Genomic DNA, 19,831 nt, shown 5'->3' with positions numbered 1-19,831 from the left:
TCTCTCTCTCTTTTCTCTCTCTCTCTCTCTCTTTTCTCTCTCTCTCTCTCTCTTTTCTCTCTCTCTCTCTCTCTTTTCTCTCTCTCTCTCTCTCTTTTCTCTCTCTCTCTCTCTCTTTTCTCTCTCTCTTGTTTTTTTTTTGTTTTTTTTTTTTTTCAGTTACACTTTGGTGTGCTTCCAGTCATCCATGGAGACTTTGTGGGTGAATCCTGGCAACAACCATAAAACAAAGACCAAAATGTTCTCCCCACCCCATCTGCCTTAGACTGGGGTGACCCAGTGACACTGCTCATGGCACATTTGGATTGTGAGGATGCAGTGTTCATTCTGGCTGGACTGTGTTGTGTCAGTAGAGCTAGGCATCCCAAGCTCTTGGGAGATAGATTCTTCTCTGGGTGCCCCAGGCTGATTTATGGCCATGAGCCACAGCTGGAAGAAAGCAGAGGGCAGGCCAGCTCTAGCCAGGAAGGAAGGGAGGATAAAGGGGGCTATTACCCTCTCCTTGCATCCAGGGATGTGATCTGGCTGCCACTGCCCAGCCCCTTATCACCCTCCTTGTCGGGGTGGCTTTACCATGCCCTGGCTGAGCATGACCCTGGCTCCAGATGTGCCTGCCTTCCTGCTGTGTCCATCCCAGACTTACTCATCGTAGCTGGGTTATGCATCTGATCTGGAGGAGCATGTACGTGAGGAGGTTTGCTGAGCTCCGTACACTTCTGTTTGTCTTGGCGAGCCTGGCGCTGTCAGGTCCCATAACAGGGCTTGGACAGGGTCGCCAGCAGCTGCTTCTCCGCTCTTCTGGACCTTCGTGTTCCCTTGCTGGGGCTGGGGGCTTCTTGCCACCCATGCAGATTTGTGTCCCCACTGCTGGGACACACACCCCAAGTACCACATGCAATTTGTTGTGGACACCAACCCTCCTTACCCTTCTCCCTAAAAGGTGAGGTGGGTGGAGGTGGACGTAGCACAAAAAGTTTGTGTGAGGCTGGAAAACTGGGACAGAGTCATTTTCTAAAGACAGAGATACGGTCGCGCAGCTGGATGGGGACACTGGAGCAGAAGCACCCAGGGCAGTGGGAAAAGGTGGCTGCACATAGCTCAGGACAGGCAGCTGTGCAGCTCGGCTGCCTGCTCCCTCTCAACCGGTGGATTTAACCTTTCCTTGTACTTATCTTGGACCGAAACCCAGCAGCATGAGCCAGCAGGGCTGAGCCCAGGGAGGGGCAGGCAGCTTGCAGGCAGCAGCCTCCCTCCGGCAGCGCTGGACTGAATGAGCGCACTCGCCTTGTTTGAGGGAATCAATAGGAACTAGGCAGATTCACAAAGCCAGTTAATTATATGGAATCAAAACCTTTTTCTTTTTTTTTTTTTTCTTCCTCCTGCTGCAAAGAGAGGGAGAGGAGGGGCAGCAAATCACGGCTGAGTCATCTTACTTTAGACTGTATCTGCTAGCACGCTGCAAATCCTAGTTGACCACAAAGTGTATGTGTTAAACCTTTGCTCTCTGGCTTCTCTTTGCTGAGCACAAATCCCCTGGGGCAGCCACTTGCTGTTCCTGGGGAGGCTGAAGGAGCACACTGGCTTTTCCTCCTCTTGTGTCTGCAATAGCCCGACCGATGAGTGACCTGTACTGCTTGGGCTCAGCCTCCTCTCTGCACTGGTGAGAGACTTTTCTTTGCTGGACAAAGGTGCAGTTGTGTTGGGTCTAGTGAGGCTACAGCAGAAAGTTGTGAGTTCCAGTTTCCCAGAAAAGTGAGATCAAACCAGTGTTTCAAAGTCTTTATTGATGCCTGTAGTGGGGAGGAGCTGTAGGAAAGGCCAGCTCTCTTCAGGCCAGTGTGGTTTGCCCATCACCTTTGATAATTGATACAAAAAGAGTTGTATTGCCAGGGACAAAAATCTGTGTATTCTTGCAGCTCTAATTTGAAGCAGGAGGCACAATATTCCCCCAAACTGTGGGGCTTGGGCTGGGCAAAGACCCAGCAAGGTGCTAGGAAGGGTTTGGGTAGCCAAGTGCCAACTTGATTATGGGCTGAGCTGGGTGCTGGAATTTAGCTGAGCACCCAAATGCAGCCTTGTGCCATTGAATATGTGTGTGTCTGTGAACACCAGTTCTCACGGAGTGTCTGGTGGCTGTGCTCCCCTGGAATGAAATGTTGGGACAGCAGTGTGTGTGCTTGGCCCATCTCCTGTCCATCCTCCTTACCCTGGTGACAGCCCAGTACCTGACCCACTAGCAGGCAGAGCTGGGTGGATTATTCAAAGGAAGCCTAGGAAGGAAATTGGGAATGGCCTCTTGATTGCTTTTCTTCTCTGTGAGGTATTAAACTCTTCAGGTGAGTATTACTAGCAGGGGTCAGGCTAAATTGCAGTTAACGCAGTGCAGTTTATTAGTGGGGTTGCTCTCCCTTTGCATACTTTCTTCCTTGCAGTCAGCATTATCCTCTTGCTGCTGTGGTGTTGGCACAGCATGAGGCCAACACGTCTACTCTCGTTCCTGTCAAACCAACTCTGCTCACACATGTGGAAGGGCTAAGAGGGGAAGGATAACTGAGCCTCTTGCTCTGGGTGATAGGAGCCTTGAATTTGCCCTGCTAGCTGTGAAACCGTATCATCCTGTATTGCAGTCACACCTCTCCTGGGCTGCTCACCCCAGCTTTTTCAGCTGCATTTGTCCCACTTGTGTCTTTAAGCATTTTTTCTCATAGGCAGTACCTGGAAGGGGAAGGGAGAAATGATCCTTTTGCAGGTGTCCATTGCAGGATGCACTGCTCTGATCCTGTCGAGAGAACAACCCATCTCAGGATCTCTGCAGCCCGTTGTCCAAGTGAAGAAGGGAACTCCCATCCTTTAGGCAGTGGCTGGAGGGTCACCCTGTGATGACAGTTCCCATACAATATTATGTTAAGTCATTACAGCTCATGCCCCTCGGGGATGCTGCTGGCAAGGGCTCCAGGGCCATACTGCAAATCTGAAAAGGCGAAGTCCAAGAGCAAAGTTTAAAAATAATCACTCTGGGCGACAGAGTAGCAGACTGTCATTTCTATGGTCTGGCCAAGTCTCAAATTCTGATAAATGAATGTTTATTCAGAAAAGACCCAAAACAAAGCCATAGTTGAAATGGACTAAATTTTCCTTTAAAGGGCTTCACGATGGATCTTTTTATAGCTTTGTGTTTGTTATTCTCTAGTAGAAGACCTAAAATAAAGCTTTTCCCTACTAAATCCAGATTTTGGTTGTTCTTCCCCCTAGGCAAGCTTCAGGACCTTTTGTTTTAATATAGCTGCAATTTGTGTGTTTTGTTCTGTATGTTAAGAACAGTGCCATTGAATTGTTCCGAGTAAATTTCCATGCTTAATGTAGTTTTAAATGGTTGTGCTAGAGCACAAGCTGAAATTGTATATATACCTCCAACAGGAAAGAGAGCAACATGTTGTTTGGTTGTGTTGGTTTGTTGGGAAACATGGATTATGCTATTGCAGGACTTCCTTTCCCAGCCTCCATGCACACACATTTCTCTTTGAAAAAGGGAAATTTAAACAAAGTGTGCAGCATGCATTTACTTTGCAAGCTCAGTTAACAAGATTGTGAACCCATATATATTGAACTACCTCGTTTGTGGCTGCTGCCTTGAAAGAGTAATTGCCAGCATGTGTTAGAATGTGGTGCCTAGCTGGTAGCACCTATAGATATTTTAAAACCAGTCTGTTGAAAACCACATTCAAAAAGTAAACGTGTTGTATTTTTGATGTGGAATTTGTGATGTGACAGTAGATGTCTTCTCTGCTGCTGTTCCTTGTAGCAGTGAGGCCATTCATGATTTCATGTGTTGTCCAGTCGAACCCCAGTGCTTATCTGGAACGGATTATGGAGCATTCAGAGAAAAATGCTTGAATGGCAAGGATGAGAGCTGATGATCTACAGATTCAGTGGTTCTTCAGTGCCTTATATGTATAAAGCAGACGATATCTTCTGAAGGATGCATGGCCATGACCATATCCCTGGTCCTGACTTGCCCAGCTGCAGGAGAGCTCTTTGGGAGCTGGCACAGCATCACCTTGTACAGCTGTGTTATTTCTGCCGTTGTGAATCATACCAGTTGCTTGGCTTAAAAAAGGGTATTAGGGGATGACTTCCTCTGTGCTACGCTCTCTGGGGAGGGTGACCATGCTGTTGGTATGGTGGGAATGTCCTGTGGGGAACCGAAGGAGCTGGGTGCGTTTAGGCTGAGGGAGCAGGAGGTTAAAATGAATAGTGTGAAATCTATGCAAGGGCCATTAACTAAACTAGGAATGAAAGAGGGCAAAAGCAAAAACAGAATGTGTGAAGCAAGGCTGAAACCAGGAAGCTTGAGTCTCTGCTGCAGCAAGGAGTATCGGTGGCCTCCAGAGGTCTGAGAGCTTTCTTAGCATCCTTAGTGGTGTTTTGCTACCGTATCCTGTGGTTCTGCTGTATCTCATCCTGTTTCCCATCAGCTGGCTAATGGTCTCCTGGCCACAGTCAGGGTAGTTGGAGCTCATAGCTGGTAGAAATTTGGACCCATCCTTGTGCCTGGCCCAGCTCTGCTGCACAGCATTACAGAGCTCACCTCTTGTCTCTCCAGAGAACTGAGGCTTAAGGGAGAGCTGTTGGCTTTGTGGATAAAAACCAACACTCAAATGCGAACTCTCCTTTTTTTAACCCCCTCCCCCCCAAGTCATGTCACTTAAGCCTGTTGAAAACCATGAATGTTGCAGTTCAGTGGAAGGGCCAAGTGCTGCCTGGCACTCAGCAACTGAGGCAGATGCAGCTCTGTACAAAGCTGGTGCTTGAATGCAGTTCCAGGAGTGAACTTTGGCATAGGGGCCATCCATTGCCTCTGCCTGCTCGGAGGTCTGCTGACCTTGATTCTCACAGCTTTACTTTGGAGGGTATCTCTGTCTTCTGGCCGTTTCATGCAGCAGTGGGAAATAGGAAACAAATGAATCCATATGTTTGACCTTCAGTGTGAGTCAGAGCAAACAAATGGATGCATATGTTGTATGGCTGAGGGGTCTGTGCTGTGGCTGAGCAGGGCTTGGTGGATTGTCCTTGGAGTCCTCATGCTGCACGGCTCGGTTGGCATAACCCTACCTGCATGCGCTTTTCATCCTAGAAGCTTTGTCTGTGTGCTCAGGCAGCACTGTGCCTTGGTGAGCTGGACAACAGCGAGTGGGAAGAGCTGTCTCTGGCTGGGGTTTTAGAGGAGATGTGGCTGAAGGGATAAACTGGACTAAAGGGAAGTGTCTGCTTTCTAGTCCTGGGTGCATGGGCAGGTTGGCTTGGGTTATTTGCTGCAGTGAGGATATGGCTGTCCTCATGCTGGCTGTGCCCCTGTTACCCAGCTCCTCCCTGCAGCTCTGATTTATTGCTTCTGCCTCTCTCCTCTGCTAGAATAGGAGGACCATGGCAGCACCTCTGATGCCCTGCGTTTACTGCTAGGATTGCTTCTCTGTGCCTTTCCCAGTGCCATCTGAACCAGCGCAACTCTTCTTCCAGCTCTGTGTCCACAGAGCAGGAGCAAGAGAGTGACAAGGTGTTTGGGGACAGAGTTAGGGGCTGTCCCTCTCCCATTCCCAGTTTAGTGCCCACGATGCAAGAGCTCCTGCACTCCCCTCCCCAGCCCTGCATGCCTGCAGCAATGAAGGCTGATGGAGAGGGGCCAAGCACAGCAGCTCACCGCCAAGAACTTTCTTTGTTTCCAGCCACCTCCCTCCTTTTTTTCTTTTCCTCTTACAATTTCCCACTCCCTTTTCTATATTAAACTGTGCTCTGGTTTGGCATGATCCCTCAGCTGCTTTGGTTTCTTTGAATTTTTTGATGCTCCATTCTTGTAGAAGTGGCTGGAGCTAGGGGACAAGGCTCTTGCATTGTTTCCTCATGCTTCGGGGTTCAGGGGGAGTGTGAGTGGAATGGAGACTGATGCCTTTTCAGGTCTGCTGGTGAAAGATGCTTTAAATATGTAGAGGTTTCCACAGAGAGGTTTATTGTACTTAGTTTCCCTGTACCCGAGACCACACAGGCTCAAACCCTTTGGAAACAGCTCTGCAGACAGCTCTGCCTCTGCTGGAGGCTGTTATGCTTGGCTTTGTCATGGGAGCTTGGATGAATGGCTGGGGACCTATGCTGGTGCCTGTCAGCGGTGGGTGAGCAGAGCTGTGTGTCCCTGCAGCCCCATGGAGGTGTCTTTCCAACTGACCATGTCATTGCTTTCCACCGTGCCGTCGTTCATGTGCTTCTGGTGTGGCTGGTGTTGAAACAGGAGGGTCTTGGCACACCGAAAGTCTGTGCGCAGGGGTGCTTCAGGCTGGGGAAGCTCAGAGATTGCTGCAGAGCCACCCAGGCAGGGCTGTGCTGTGCCAGGGAGAGCTGCTGGCTCACAGGGCTGTGTCAGTGTGCCTCTGCTGCTCCTGGGCTTGAAATGGTGTAGCTGGATGGTGCTGAGCTTAGGGTGGATTTGCCTTGTTCGGCAACATGCTAGGTGCCAGGCAGAGAGCTTGCAGGGCAGCCAGCAGCTGCCTGCTTCCTAAAGCCTTTCTTGGGGGGCTTTATGTGTGCCCCCACATCTAGGACACTTTGCAAGTCTCCTTGGAAAACTCTGTGGGAGGAGAGAGGCTGAAATTGTAGCTTTAAGGTTTCCTGGAACTTCAGTCTGCCTTTTTCCTCCTCAAATTTAAGCAATGCAGGCTGTTTCCCGGGTTGTGTTTTGCGCATGTCCATAGTGTGTTTATGCAAGGAGTCCAGAAGTGATTCTTCTAAGAGGTCACCCGGCCTCATGTTTCAAGAATGGGAAACTTTTCTGGTTGGTTGGTTTGTGTTGGGTTTTTTTTGTGTGTGTGTCTGTTCTCAATTCCGTTGCTTCAAGTCAGCTGCTTGAATCATCTCCTGTCTCCAGCCATGTTGCTGTATGGGACAACGGTCCTCTTGGGGAAGGTGCAAGACTGAGGGCTTGTGAAGGACTCCAGAGTCCCCAGTCCCTTTGACCAGCAGGCATTGCTATCTGCAGCACTGAGGCTCTTCATAAGTCCCTGGAAAAATACTTCTGGGGTTTGACAGCTCTCTCGGCTTATGCTTGCTACTCTGTTTCTTCAAAAATAAATTAAATCTCTGGCTGCCCTTTCAAATAGAGATAATTTGCGCTGGCTTCTCATCTCCTCTGTTCTCGTACTCTGTTCCCTGTGGCTCCAGCTGCTCTGGATATGCATCTGAGCTGGCTCCTTCAGCCTCCCTGCTCTTTTTGTGATGCCCATGTGGGAGTTCACTGTCCGAGAGAGATGTCTGGTATCTCCCTCTGGTGTTTGCCCTCTTCACCTTGCCAGTGTTTCCCCTGGGGCTGCTGAGCCCTTGCTGCCATGCAAACTGACTGGCAGCTCTTCTTGACAGCTCTGTTAGGGTTGGCCGGGTGCCCTTTGCGTTTCTTTGAGCAACTTGTCATTGTTTGACAGTTCCCTTAAGTGTATTCAGTCCCACTTTCACTGGCCCTTTCTCCCTCTGAGTTGCCTCTCCAGAGGTGCTGGGGAAGGGAGAGTGGTGGCAGGTGTGGGGTCACAATGGAGGGGTACCAAGCTTGCAATGCCCAGCCAGGTGGGCTGAAGGATCCCTGAAGTCTTTTTTCCATTTTTATATTTCTGTTTAGGGGACTCGATTTATAACGTGACCAGGAAGAATCCTGGGCAATGGATATCCTGACAGTAAACTTCCTGACTGGTAATTTTTAAGCAGTTGCTACGCAGCCAAATCCTTGTAATATACGGAATCTGGGGAACCAAGGAAATTTGGAAGCCAAATCTCCATGGTGTCTGTTGGAGTTCAGCATTTTTCACCTGCAGGCTTCCATTTTCCGTGAAGGATCTGATCCACTTCTGACCTCTATGGGAGAGGAGCACACGAGGTGTTTGGCATTAATGTGAAGTGTTCCTCTGCCCTGGCATTAAACAGCATCCACCTGCAGCTCCAAAACTCTCCTAGGGCCTGTGTACTGACTGTGAATAGCCCCCCAGAGTGGAGAGCAGGCATGGTTTCCTTGCTTTGATCTTCGCTGCAGCTCTGTCAAGGTTGTCCTTCTGCTCCGTAACTCGGTTTTACTGCAATGTGGGACTGTGGTTTTACATTGCAAAGGCAGGGGAGCTGGCGGCTAGGAGAGGAGCCATGGGGGGTTGAAAGTGCTTACATGGAGCTTTTTTAATCCCAAAATCGGAGGTCTGAGTGATCCTGAAAGCTCTGTACGTTTCCTCCATGCCTTGCTCTTGTATGACAGACGCAGCGAGATGTGTCTCAAGGATCTCAGAAGCATGGGCGTGAATTTTGGCAGTGCTCTCCTGACCTGTGGCTGAAGTGAGGTGAAGGAGGATTGAGCCCCGATGATTTCTGCCTGTTCCAAAGTTCCACCTGGCCAGTTGCCTTCAGGCATCAGACCTAGCTGTGGGGTTGGATGTGAAATGTACAGCAACATTGTCTGGAGCCAGTGTAGGCTGGAGCAGAGCAAGGGATGGAGGCACTCGGGTTGGGAGTGGGGCAGGGTAAGACCCTTTCCAGAGGGAGGGGAACCACCAGTTCCTGGGTTTCACCGAGTCAGCTAGTTCCCTCCACAGTGCAGGCCCCCCCTCTGGCCCGGGAAGAGCTGTGAATATTTAGATAGCTCTGCCTGTTGGTTTTGGCCATGGGCCCAGCCCATGGGATGGGGTTGCAGAGCACCCCTCCTGGATCTGGCTACCCGCCACTTCCCTGCTGTCTGCTTGGCTCTCCCTGTCTCTTGAGGAAGCAGCAGAGTGGGATCTGAACATCAGCAGTGGCCCCTCCATTCCCACTGGTGCTCCTGATGGGTCCACGTCCCTCAGGCAGCACCAGCTGCAGCCCTGGGAGATCCCCTTGCTCCTTCCATGGAAACGACCTGGTGGTGGTTTCTGTGTTATCGCTTTGAAGGACCGTAGAAATCGGAGCTGGAGAAGACCCATGAAATAACTGTTTCCACATGCCCTCGCCCACACAGCTGGGCTGGGAAAAAAGCCCATGCTTGGAGCAGCCTCTGCAGGGCCAAGGGTTGTGGGAGCGGGTGATAGAGTGGTTCCTGCCAGGACAAAATTGAGTTTATTCAAACTGCTGTTCCATGGTGGGTGCTCCTGGCAGGACATGGTACGGTGCCAGGTGAGGAGGTGAAACTTCAGACCAAGTGCGGTGTTTTCAAAACTGCCTCAATCGTTGAAAGTAACTTCCAAAGGCACCAGAGAAGGGGATGGGTGGGTGCCTGTGGGAGCCTGGTTCTTCACCATCTCCACTCCCGGTGAAAACCATCACTGGATGGTCAACTTCATCCCTTTCAAAATTTACACTTCTGTTGTCAGTTGAGGAAAGCATGCAAGTTATGCTTTCTTGTGTCTTTCTTTTGTCCCTAGGATAGCAGGGACTGGGTTGAATATTGGCAGAAGGAAAGATCTGTGATGGTGTTCACCAACAAAATAGACCAGTGGCACAGGGCTATCAAGATGAAGAACAAGGGATATTCACAAGGAGTGAGGAAGCCAGCTTTACTGAGGCAGTGTTTTTGTAGATATTGAGGAACTCCCATTCCTGTGGGCTTCCTTGTCTTTTCTGCTTTCCACAAGAAGATGAGGAAATAGCCCTGGAGACCTTTCTGCTGTTCATCTGGGTAGTACAAGAAACCATTATCCAGGCTCAGCAAAATAGGAGCAAGCTCATCGGTTGGGAGAAAAGCCCTTTCCCTCAATTGCAAAAGGTATAATAAAGTGTGGTGTGCCCTCAAAATCTCATGGCTTTATTACCCTTAAGAGCTTTGAATTCATTTTGGCTTGAGCAAATCCACATCCTGATTAAAATCGCAGCCTAATAAGCTGTTTACTCCAAATAAAAGTAGAATAGGAATAAACAATGAAGAAAAGTTGGCTCTTTCTCCTGCTCCGTGGAAGGCTTTCTCCAGGCAGGCAGCCAGCAGTGATATAACCCCATAAAGTGCTGTAGACTGGTAAGAAAGCTGGGATATCAGCTGAGCTTCCAACCAAAATGAGCTCATGCTGGACTGCCGGCAAGTCCTGGGGTGAGGGTAAAGGCAGCTTGGATGCTTTCTTAATGTCAAGTTAACATTTAGTTTGCTGATGGTATGGTGGGGACTGTACTGATGCTATCAGACACTACAGAGGCCACATTGTGTGACTTTACCAATTTTCATTGCAAACTGTGGTCAGCCAAGTTGTCCCTGACCTGTTGAGGTCTAGAAGCAAACTCTTGAATGGGTATTGTGCCTCACCCAAGCCAGGGTTCTTGTCAAGCTATGTTTGGCAATAAGAAAGCGCAGTGTCTGGACCTCCTTTGTAGCTATTAATGGTCCATCCAGGTCTCTGCAGATGTTGCCTTGCAGGAGCCGTCTGACTCCCTTGTGTTAATATGTAGAAATCACAGGTCCTTCAGATCAAAAAAAGAATTTGTGAATGGAAGGAGAGGATTGCGGTTAGCTGAATAAGCCCTAAGAGGCAATGCTGAGTGGTACAGATTTTGTCTGAGAAAGAATTGTGGTGCCTGTGACACCCAGCCAGCTCACTGCAAGTCAGCAAAGCAGTCGCAGCTGTGTTTGGGCTGATCATCTGGTTTTAGAAAAGTGGTCATTGAATGGCTGGATTGAAAGTACTGAAGTTCGTTATTTTAGCTGTAAGAACTGCCTTTATCTTGTTGCCTCTTTCTCCATCTTAATTTGGAAGTGATTCAACTGCAAAAAGTTTGTCGTTCCTCTGGAGTCTCCTTACCTTGGTAGTTCATGCTGCATCAGCCCTCTAAGCATCACGGTGACCTTTTGATTAGTTTTTCTAGTACAGCATGTGAGTAGGTTTGAGCTCAAGTAATTCAGTGTTGCGCTACCCATTTGAATCTCCTGGTGTTTGAGTTTTTATATTGATCACATTCCAGCATGTGGAAAAATGCGTGTCTCTGTGGGAAGCCTTGTGAAACTCTTAAGGGATTCTGATTTAAATACCAAAATGTTAGCGTCCTAAGAGCCTTCATGCTTCATTATGTTAATTGAAGTTCTAGAAGGTCTGTTCACCTCAGCATCTGAATATTTTGTTCCTGGATCTATGCTTGAATTTGTGGTGGAAATAAGCAGGTTATAAGTGAGAGTTAGAAGAGAAAATGAACATGCCCTTGTTCTGCTTACTCAATCTGCTATCAATTAGTGAAGGCTGAGATTTACATCATTTGAGTGTTACACTGGCATCTCGACAAGGGTCATCTTTGGTTTCTGAGAGGGGCAAGCGAGGACATTAGATAAGTAATTGCCAGATTCTGTTGTTTGCTTCTTGTCTTGCATAGGAGAATAAAAAAACTGGTTTGGGTTGTTTTTTTTTAAATCCATCACCAGTAAAAGCCTGGTCATGTGGTCTGTGAATAACCTGCAGTTACTAGGGCTGATTGTGTAGCATTTTAAAGGACAAGAGGGTAATTTGCACCCCAGCAAGTTTAAGTAAACAAAACCTCATAGCTGCTTATGGAAGAATAGACACAGTTTTGAACCTTGTGGGTTTGAGTTCTTGCAAGCCCTTGCTTCAGAACCCAGGCTGGCAGTGGTGGGCAGTGTGGCTTGCTGAGGGCTGCAGTTTTGGGATCTCGACATCAAACTTGGTGCTGCAGCCATTGATGAGGTGCCTAAGGCATAGCTATCAACTCATAAGTGTCTGTCTGGAGAGACTTTACCTGTGTGCCCTTCCACATTTGATGTATGCCTCTATGTAGAGATAGGGAGCTGTCTTAATTCACAGCTATCAATAATCAGTAAGTATTTAGTAGACAGTTAAGTTGCAGCAGTGGAGCTTAATAATTTAATCTTACATATTTTCTTATATTGCTGAAATGACTTTACGTGCTTCCTTGAACTTCCTGGTTGACCCCAAGCCATGGAGGCCACGCTGGCAGCTTTAGCAGCATTTGGGTTGTGATGTGGGTTGTTGGGTCACTCCTCTCTGATTTTTTTGCCTCTGTTCCCTGCAGGTGTACATTATCAAAGTCACGTGGTCCAATGGGTCCACAGAAGTTATATACCGACGGTACAGCAAGTTCTTCGACCTGCAGGTAAGTGTTTCACCAGTTCTTGAGATTTTGACTTTGGAGAGTCGAAAGCTGTGGTCAGCTGAGAAAATGTACTTTCCTTCTTACGCTAAGCATGCCTTTTGTAATCAACTAGAAAATGTTTTGATCTGAGGAAACTTAAATGCAATTTTGGACATCCTTGCAAGGGGCAAGAACGAGGCAACTTCAAAAGTGGGACCCGTCACTCCAGTGCCTCTTGGGGCTTTTGCATGCCCCAGTGTTAGAACTTACGCAAGCAGGGCTCTGTAGGTGTATTTGAATTCCTCCAGCAGAAATCTGTGCAAGTGGTGGGATTTTTGTTGGGCTTTTTTGTTTGCTTTGGGGGGCGATTTTGTTAAAGTTAGGCCCAAATGCCATTCTGGCAGAGCTAATACCATGCCTTTCCCAGCTGCTGTCACAGCAAAACAGGACTGCTGCTGAAAAATGTTGATTCCCTGGATCCATGTCCTACTGACTGGTGTTATGGGGAGCAGGCATGGGGCAAAATGCCTGCTGCCCGGAGCAGTGCACTGCCAGCCTGGAGGGCAGCTGACAGGAATTACCTCCTGGTTCAGGGGGAAGTTGGGAAGAAAATGGAGCTGAGAGGGAGGGAGGAGGCTGGAAAGGCAATTGGGAAAGGCTGGATTGCAGAAAACAGAAGCCGGTGTTCTGGGCAAGCAGGCAAAGGGTGTTTTCCACCCCCTCTTTGGTGGAGATGAGCCAAGGGGTCTGGCTGAGCTTTGTGAGCCAAAACACAAACTGAGCTGCTGGAACAGGCTCTGTGCAGATGAGAAAGGAAAAATGCATGAAGTGATCTATGGACCAGAAGCAGCTGCCAGAAGAGTCACTGGCACATCACTCAGCCTGTGTGTGGGACTGGAACTGGAGTTGGGCACCCTCTGCCTCCAGCGACCTGCTTATGTGAAGGTCAGCATCGCTGTATGCTTGATTTGAAAGGGTGCTGTAGTTGCCCAGGAAGGAAGATGCCTTTCCTGAAATCACTGCATCCAGACACAAATACACTGCTAAAATTACAGTGCATCTGGGCCTGCCTAGCAAAGGCAAACCCAGTGGGAACGCAGATGGCTTTCCCAGGTTCAGCTGGCTGCAGGTCAGCCTGCAAAGCCTGGGATTGTGTGAGACAGCTGCTCACATTGATGGTGCCTTGCCCACTGCCCAGTCAGGCACCTTCTGCAGAGCCATGCACATGGCCGTGAGGGTGACCACGCAGAGTAAGCCCTGGCCAGCCAGTGAGAGCCCAGCATCAGCAAGACCCTGGGAGTCCTTGCTCAGCCTCGTGCTGCTCTCCTGCAGCATTGTGCCGGGTAAAGTAAGGTAGGGTGGCACAGGTGGGTGCTGGTGCAGGCAGGGGTTAAGCTGTGCGCAGCTGTTTGTGTAACCAAGGAAATAATAAAGAAAATAAACAGGGAACAGCTGTTGGGCAGCAGCCAGGGCTGGAAGGAAGTGGAGTTCAGTACTTCCTTCTGGCAACATCTCATCTTCACTTGTGCTCCAAGGTAGTGACAGAGCTCACACTGTCATTTGCTGCATGGGGAGCACAGTCTTTTGGGATGTGCTTCCCATGCAGCTTCTAACTGTTCTTTCAACCAGTGCTTCCAACTTCTCTATTTCCCTGGGCTGTCTTGCTCCTTGTAGGGAAGGACATGTAGGAAAATAGCGATTGTCCCTCTTCTCTTCCTCCGTTTCCGTCTTGGCTGGAGCTGTGCATGCTCCTAGATGGAAAGTGGTGTCACCAGAGGCTGTCTGGAACCATGAGACGCAAACTGGCTCTGCAAAACACTCTGGAGCACCTTTAGAGTCAGAGGTGCTTTATGTATATGTCACTGTGCAGAAGAGAAAGTTTAAAGCAAAAATCTCCCCTTTTTCTTGTTCCCCCACAGCTGCTTCTTGAGAAAAAAAAACCACCAAAACAAAAACACCCCCCAAAAACCCAAACCCAAACTCCCCACTCCTTTTTTTTTTTTTTTTTTTGAAAGAATGAATGAAATTGTGGTTTTTCCCTTCCTTCCCCCTTATCACACATGTTTCCTGGTGTCCTTATTTTAAGCTTGTGGTGCACTACAGTGGAAATGGGATTGAAAGGCGAGGAGTGAAACAGATCCTCTTAGCACAGTGGAAAAAAATGCTGTAGGTAGGCTTGGTAGCACTGACTGTTGCCATTGCTGGAGGCCTTTATTCTATGACTGTTGGATGATTCTATGCCAGTTTTAGCTCTTTAGGCAGAAATTTTCCATGCTGGATATTATTCATGCCTCCGGTCATTAAAAAAAAAAACAAAAAACAACAAAAACCCACCATGAAGTAACTGATTGGCTAAAATAGTTCAGCTGCTTCTGAAAACATAGTAAGAGGGAAAAATATTTTTCCCGGGTCCAGTTCTGATTATCTTTTTGGTGCATTAGAGGAAGAATTGGAAACTTGAGTCACAGGTGATCACTGTGTCAAGAATCTGTCTTTCACGTTATCCAGTGAAAATTTGTCCAAATTTTTTTATACTTAGGACCTTGAGCAATCACAGTATATGCATATTTGGGTAGAGATATTTATTAATTTAATATCTATGTTCCCAGTGATTCTGGCTGCACTTTCCATCTCCTGCCAGAAGCCGAGTGTGGTTTTGTTTTTCAATAGCAGCTCTGGCTGCATTGGGGTGAAGGTTAATGCACCCTCTTTTGCTGCAAGTGACCCTTGTGCTAAGCCCAGGTGGGAGCACAAGGAAGCCCTTTGATCCAAGCAGGAGAGAGGAGAACAACTATGTGGGGCACAGGAGTGAGGGCCAGTGGGAGCTGACCCCTGGGCTGATGTGGTGCTGCAGTTCAGAGCAGCCCGGGCATGGTTGTGTGAGCGGCTGGGGATTTTCTCCAGATATTCCCTGTGGGAGCACAGCTGAATCACTTGTCACCTTCCATTGTGGCCAAACAATTATTTTAGGAGTAGGGCCAAGTAAAACTCATGCACGCTTACTAGTGACAGCCCCATTGGCTCGCCTGCTTCCACTGCATCCCGAGGGCAAAGCGTCCTTCCCTCCCTAGTCAGGCAGGAATGACACTCAAAACACTAACCACCAGCTCAGCGAGACAGGGGTGAAGTCTGGTGTTCTCCCAGTGCTGCTCTCTGTGTCTGTCTGGATGCAGAGATGCCAGACTAGCTGCGTTCCCCATACTGGTGTAGGAAATGTTGAAAGCCACCTTGCTGGTTGCAGTAAGGCCACAGGCTGTGCTGTAGTCAGCTGGGAGCATTCCAGGTTTTGTGTGAATACTGTGAACTTGCAGAGCTCTTCCCTTTGGTTGTCTTCAATACATGAGGCTGGCACATTTCTGCAAAGTCCTGGTGTACAGCTTATTACCGTAGCAGCTTTTCCAAGCACCATCCTACTATTCTCTTCTGAAGGTGGCAAGACCTCCTCTTTCTGCCCTAATTACCCATTTTCTTGCCTTTGACCACACCATGGGCCATCCGCTGGTCACGTAGGTGATTGTCAACTCCTCCCTAAGAGGCTATGACTGACACTTGTACTACAATTCAGCTTGTGTGTCTTAGCACGAGGCACAGGCTGCTTCTTAGTCCTGGTCCAGTTTTTTCAGCAGATGGAAGTGGTGGCCCTCATCCCTTGGGAAGCACACAGACCATACCCTTTCCTGCTCTGGGGCCATCTTAGAAAGGCTCAGCATACCATGCTTGGTGGTGAAATTGGAAACTGGAAATTGGGAAGGGAATGTTTAAACCAAGGAGTATCTTTGCCTGCTATACACCTCTTGTTGCAGGAGGAAACCTTCAGGGGCCTGGGCAGTGCTTAGGAGTGTTTTTGCTGTGTAGATCCTCTGTTCAGGTTCCTTGCTTTCTTCATAAATGTTTTCCATCACATGATGATTTACATAGAAACAACATTTTAGGCATTAAAAACCAAACTCTAGATGAAATTGTAATTCTGAAGTTTGAAACCCCGGGTAACTGTATGATTTGTAATTAATTTGTAACTACAAATACTAAACTTGGTTCTGCATGAATCTCTTGGCTGGAGGAATAATTTCCTTCAAATAGGATTGAAGCCCTTTTGTAACACTCAGTATGCCAGATGTGAGCTATTGGGAGCAGATGGATGCTGTTCCTAGGAAATAAAGGCAATAAGATTGATACTTGCAAGGATGCCAGCTGTATTCTGAACACTAATTGGGATTGGCAGGTATGCTGGAAATGTTAGCTGGCATGGAAGCTGGTAATCAGATATGTGACTAGTTGTCTCCAGTGGACAGAGATAGAGGATCGGAGTCTTGCGTGCCTGAGAGATGCTTCCAGCCGTGCTGGCGGGGGTAGAGACTCATTGGATCACATTGGATGCATTGCCCAGGAGTTTAACACGTCTTTTGGAATCATCCTCTTGAAACTATTGGCTGTAAGGAATGATACTGTTGGTTGGAGGACAGATACTGGCTTGTGTTTTGTGTTTTTTTTATGGAAACCCCAAAACAGAAACATTTTTTCCCCACTCTGTAATTATGAGCTCATCAGCCGTGATGGTAGTCATTTCCAGTCTCCATATGACCAAGAGCCACTGTTGCCTTGCTATGCTTCTAATATGTCCCTACATGCAAATCCAACTCCTTTACACCTTTTCTGCTATTACCAGATCCCCTACACTTCGACAGGGCAGGAGCCCCACTTCATGTCCTCAGCCTATTCTACCTTTCTGCTCAAGCCACCCTCTTCTCAACCAGGAGTCTTTGGCTTTTTTCAGTCCTGCTTTATTTTGCATCCTGGGCAGGAAAGCTCATGAGCTGCTTGCAAGTTGTGATGGAGCTGGGTCTCAAACCTTCCCCTGTGGAGAAGGCTTTGCCATTCATGCCATGTCCTACCTTCTCACCACTGCAGCAGTTGGTTCTCCTCTGGCAGACAGCTGCAAGACCTCAAAAATCAAATTGTCATTCAGGGGTGCTTTCTCTGGGCACAGGTTACCCCAGGGCTTTTCTCCTTATAGTCAGAAGTCCTTGTCCCAGCTGAAGGCTCTATGAAGAGAGAACGATGCTGTGTGCTGCTCCTCTGTGCAGCAGTTTAATTTTGAGCCAAGGGATGGAGATGTGCGGCAGGCTGGAGTAAGTGTGATTGCTGCACAATTCAGAGATAGAAAAAAAAAAGAGAATTTTAAGCAACCTTAAAAATGGTTCTGGCTCTCTAACCTGCTCCTTACTGCACACACACCAAGTGTGTTTTCCAGTCCTCTCATTTGTCCATATGTTTAAAACATCCTTCAGGTTCTTAACTGGAAACTTTCAGCTTTGACCCACCTGGAGCAATGTCATCTTGGAGAGAGTCCTTCAGTCCTCAGGCCAACAGCTTTGTGTGTAACAAAATAATAGTCTGTTGAAGTGGTGCCTACTTTTATGAGAAAGTTGGCAAAAAGCAGTGGTCTGTGCATGTCATCTCAGTGTGGAAGAGAGACGAACCATTCTGGAAGGGGTTCTTCACCTGCTGTGCACGTGCAGCCGTGAAACAGAGATAGAGGAGGGGGGAAGGTTGGTATCTTAGCAATTCAGACTGTTTTTAAATAAAATAATACATTAAAACAGGCTCAGAAGACACTAGCTGGCACACAGAGGGGAATTGTTCTCATCAGCCTGTTTCAGGCCACTGAACTCATGAAAATTTTAAATGAGCCTTGTGTGTTGCTTCCGGTACTGTGAGCCTCGTGCTTGCTTTCTTCTGCCTGCACTCCTCTTCCTCCTGTGCTCTTGAAGCTGGGTTCTGGACAGGGCACACACTTCACAGAGGTGAAGTAGGTGTTATCTTTATTCTTCAGATGTGGAAAGCAAGGGGCAGATGTACAGAGTAATGTGTCCCAAACAGGACAGGGCTCCTTCAGGTGGGAGCACAGGCTGAGACACTGCTTGGAATTCACCCCACTTCTGGGTCCTGACTGGCCCTGGGGGCCTCTCTGATGAAAAAGCCTTAAGGCAGCTCAGTCATGCTGTGGCTGCAGGAGATGGATCTATTTTGTGTTCAGGGATGGTAAACAGGGCTATTTCATTACAGGAATCTTATTTCAACACTTGGGGGATTTCTTTTTTTCTCCAGGGTTTATGGAGTTCAGCAAAATTCTGCACAGTTGCGTGTGCAATGTACTTCGTGGTTTCACCCTGCCACAAAAATAAATCACCAGGATCTTGCTCTTAGACAGCTGGATCATGAAAGACAGGCTCTTGCGTGACCGAGGACAAGAAAAAACCCACAGCTTCCTACAGTGAGGCTCCTGCTACAAAGCACCAGTGACTATTTTTCCCTCTGTGCCCAGACTGTGCTGAAAGCTGTGAGCTTAAGCACCATCTGCAGCATCATAGAAATAATGAATTGCCATAACTGAACTTGAGACAAGAAGAAACACTTTCCATTAAATAAGGACTACCTCTGTCTGTGGAAGAAGCAGCCAGTATTTTTCCAGCAATGCATCAAAGATCTTCATTCTCCTCCTCTCTCCCTCCACAAAGAACGCGTGCAGTCCAATTCACTTCAGCCTAGTTAAGTTGGCTCCTTAATTTTTTCTCTTTCCAAATGTCTCCCATTTATAGCTTTCTGGTATTTGGCAGCCGGGAGCCAGTGCATTCCCGTGCATGCTAGTGCCAAGGCAGGTCAGTGGAGTTATAATTGGCTCTAGCTTGCACCCTGACTAGTTTGATGCCTGGCAGCTGAGCGGGGCTGTGAGCTGCTGAAAGCCGTGCCTGCCTCTGGGAAGTGGCAGCCTGTCCTTCCTGAGAGCTGGTGTTGTATTCTTGTAGCTAAAGCCTTTCTCGAGCAAGTGTTCATAGCAGTGCATGATGATTTTTGGTTTGTTCCAAGGTGATGGTCTGCGTTTGCCCTTTCCATTTGCTCTAAGAGTGCTGTTCTGCGGGCTGTCTCTGCACCCTCGCCAGGTTTCTGCAATCCATTCCCTTGCCTCTGGTGCAATTTTGCTTCTTGCTGGTTTGCTGAGAGCCCTGAGGGCTCCTGCTCACCTTCTGGCTCTCATCACTGCCTGCTCCCAACAGATGGTCCCTTTGTGTTCCCAGGCTTATTGCCTGGTGCTGCCGTGGTGGCCCCTTGGTGGAGGGGAGCTGGTTTCTGAGCCCATGCTTTGTTCATTCATCCATATTGGCACCCCTTGATCTCCTCCCCTCTGGAAACCTGGCAGAGCAGCTGGAGGAAGCAGCGTGCACAAACTTTGCTTCCCTGCCCAGGGGTAAAAGTACATCCCATGCGACGCATCTCTTGGTGGGTGTGATCTCAGCTTGTGCTGAGTGTAACCTGTGGACGTGAGTGGCAGAGAGATGGAGTTGCTGAACAGCTTCAACTTCTCAGGAATGGAGCTAACATATCTTGCTGACAATCCATTGTGATTTTATTTGGTGAGGCTTTTGGTAATGTGGTGTTTAAAAGTTGTCTGATAACATGAGACAAGGGGTTACATCCTTCTCCCTGCTAAGGCTCTTCCACCCCACAGCTACTTAATAAAAAAGCTCTGGAAATTCAGCTGCCCCATTCATGGGAGGGCTGAGCGGAATCCCCAGGAAAGCAGAAGCTTGCTGGACCCCTCTCCTGCCCACTGCCCATGGGAGATGGGAGAGATATCTCCCTGGGGAGATATCCAGGTCTCACTGCAATTACCTGCCTGGAGCTGGTTGTGTTTTCACGAGGTTTGCATGGATCTGGATTAGCATGAGCCCCCGTGTCTCCACCGTGCTCTTAATCAATCTAA

At 48.3% G+C, this 19,831-nt stretch overlaps 1 protein-coding gene across 4 annotated transcripts in view; it reads left to right on the top strand.

Annotated features, from left to right (window-relative positions):
• The window catches only part of SH3PXD2B (SH3 and PX domains 2B), a 75,436-nt gene that overhangs the window by 777 nt on the left and 54,828 nt on the right, over positions 1–19,831 (top strand). For all 4 annotated transcript variants that reach the window (XM_069869448.1, XM_069869447.1, XM_069869446.1 and 1 more), the window contains exon 2: positions 12,010–12,090. In XM_069869448.1, the coding sequence (XP_069725549.1) occupies positions 12,010–12,090 (81 nt within the window). The remainder of the gene's footprint in view (positions 1–12,009; positions 12,091–19,831) is intronic.

The sequence above is a fragment of the Phaenicophaeus curvirostris genome, chromosome 15 (genome assembly GCF_032191515.1).
Source record: "Phaenicophaeus curvirostris isolate KB17595 chromosome 15, BPBGC_Pcur_1.0, whole genome shotgun sequence".
NCBI classification, from domain to species: domain Eukaryota; kingdom Metazoa; phylum Chordata; class Aves; order Cuculiformes; family Cuculidae; genus Phaenicophaeus; species Phaenicophaeus curvirostris.
The sequence above is the reverse complement of the archived record's forward strand: the minus strand, read 5'-3'. Positions and strand labels throughout refer to the sequence as shown.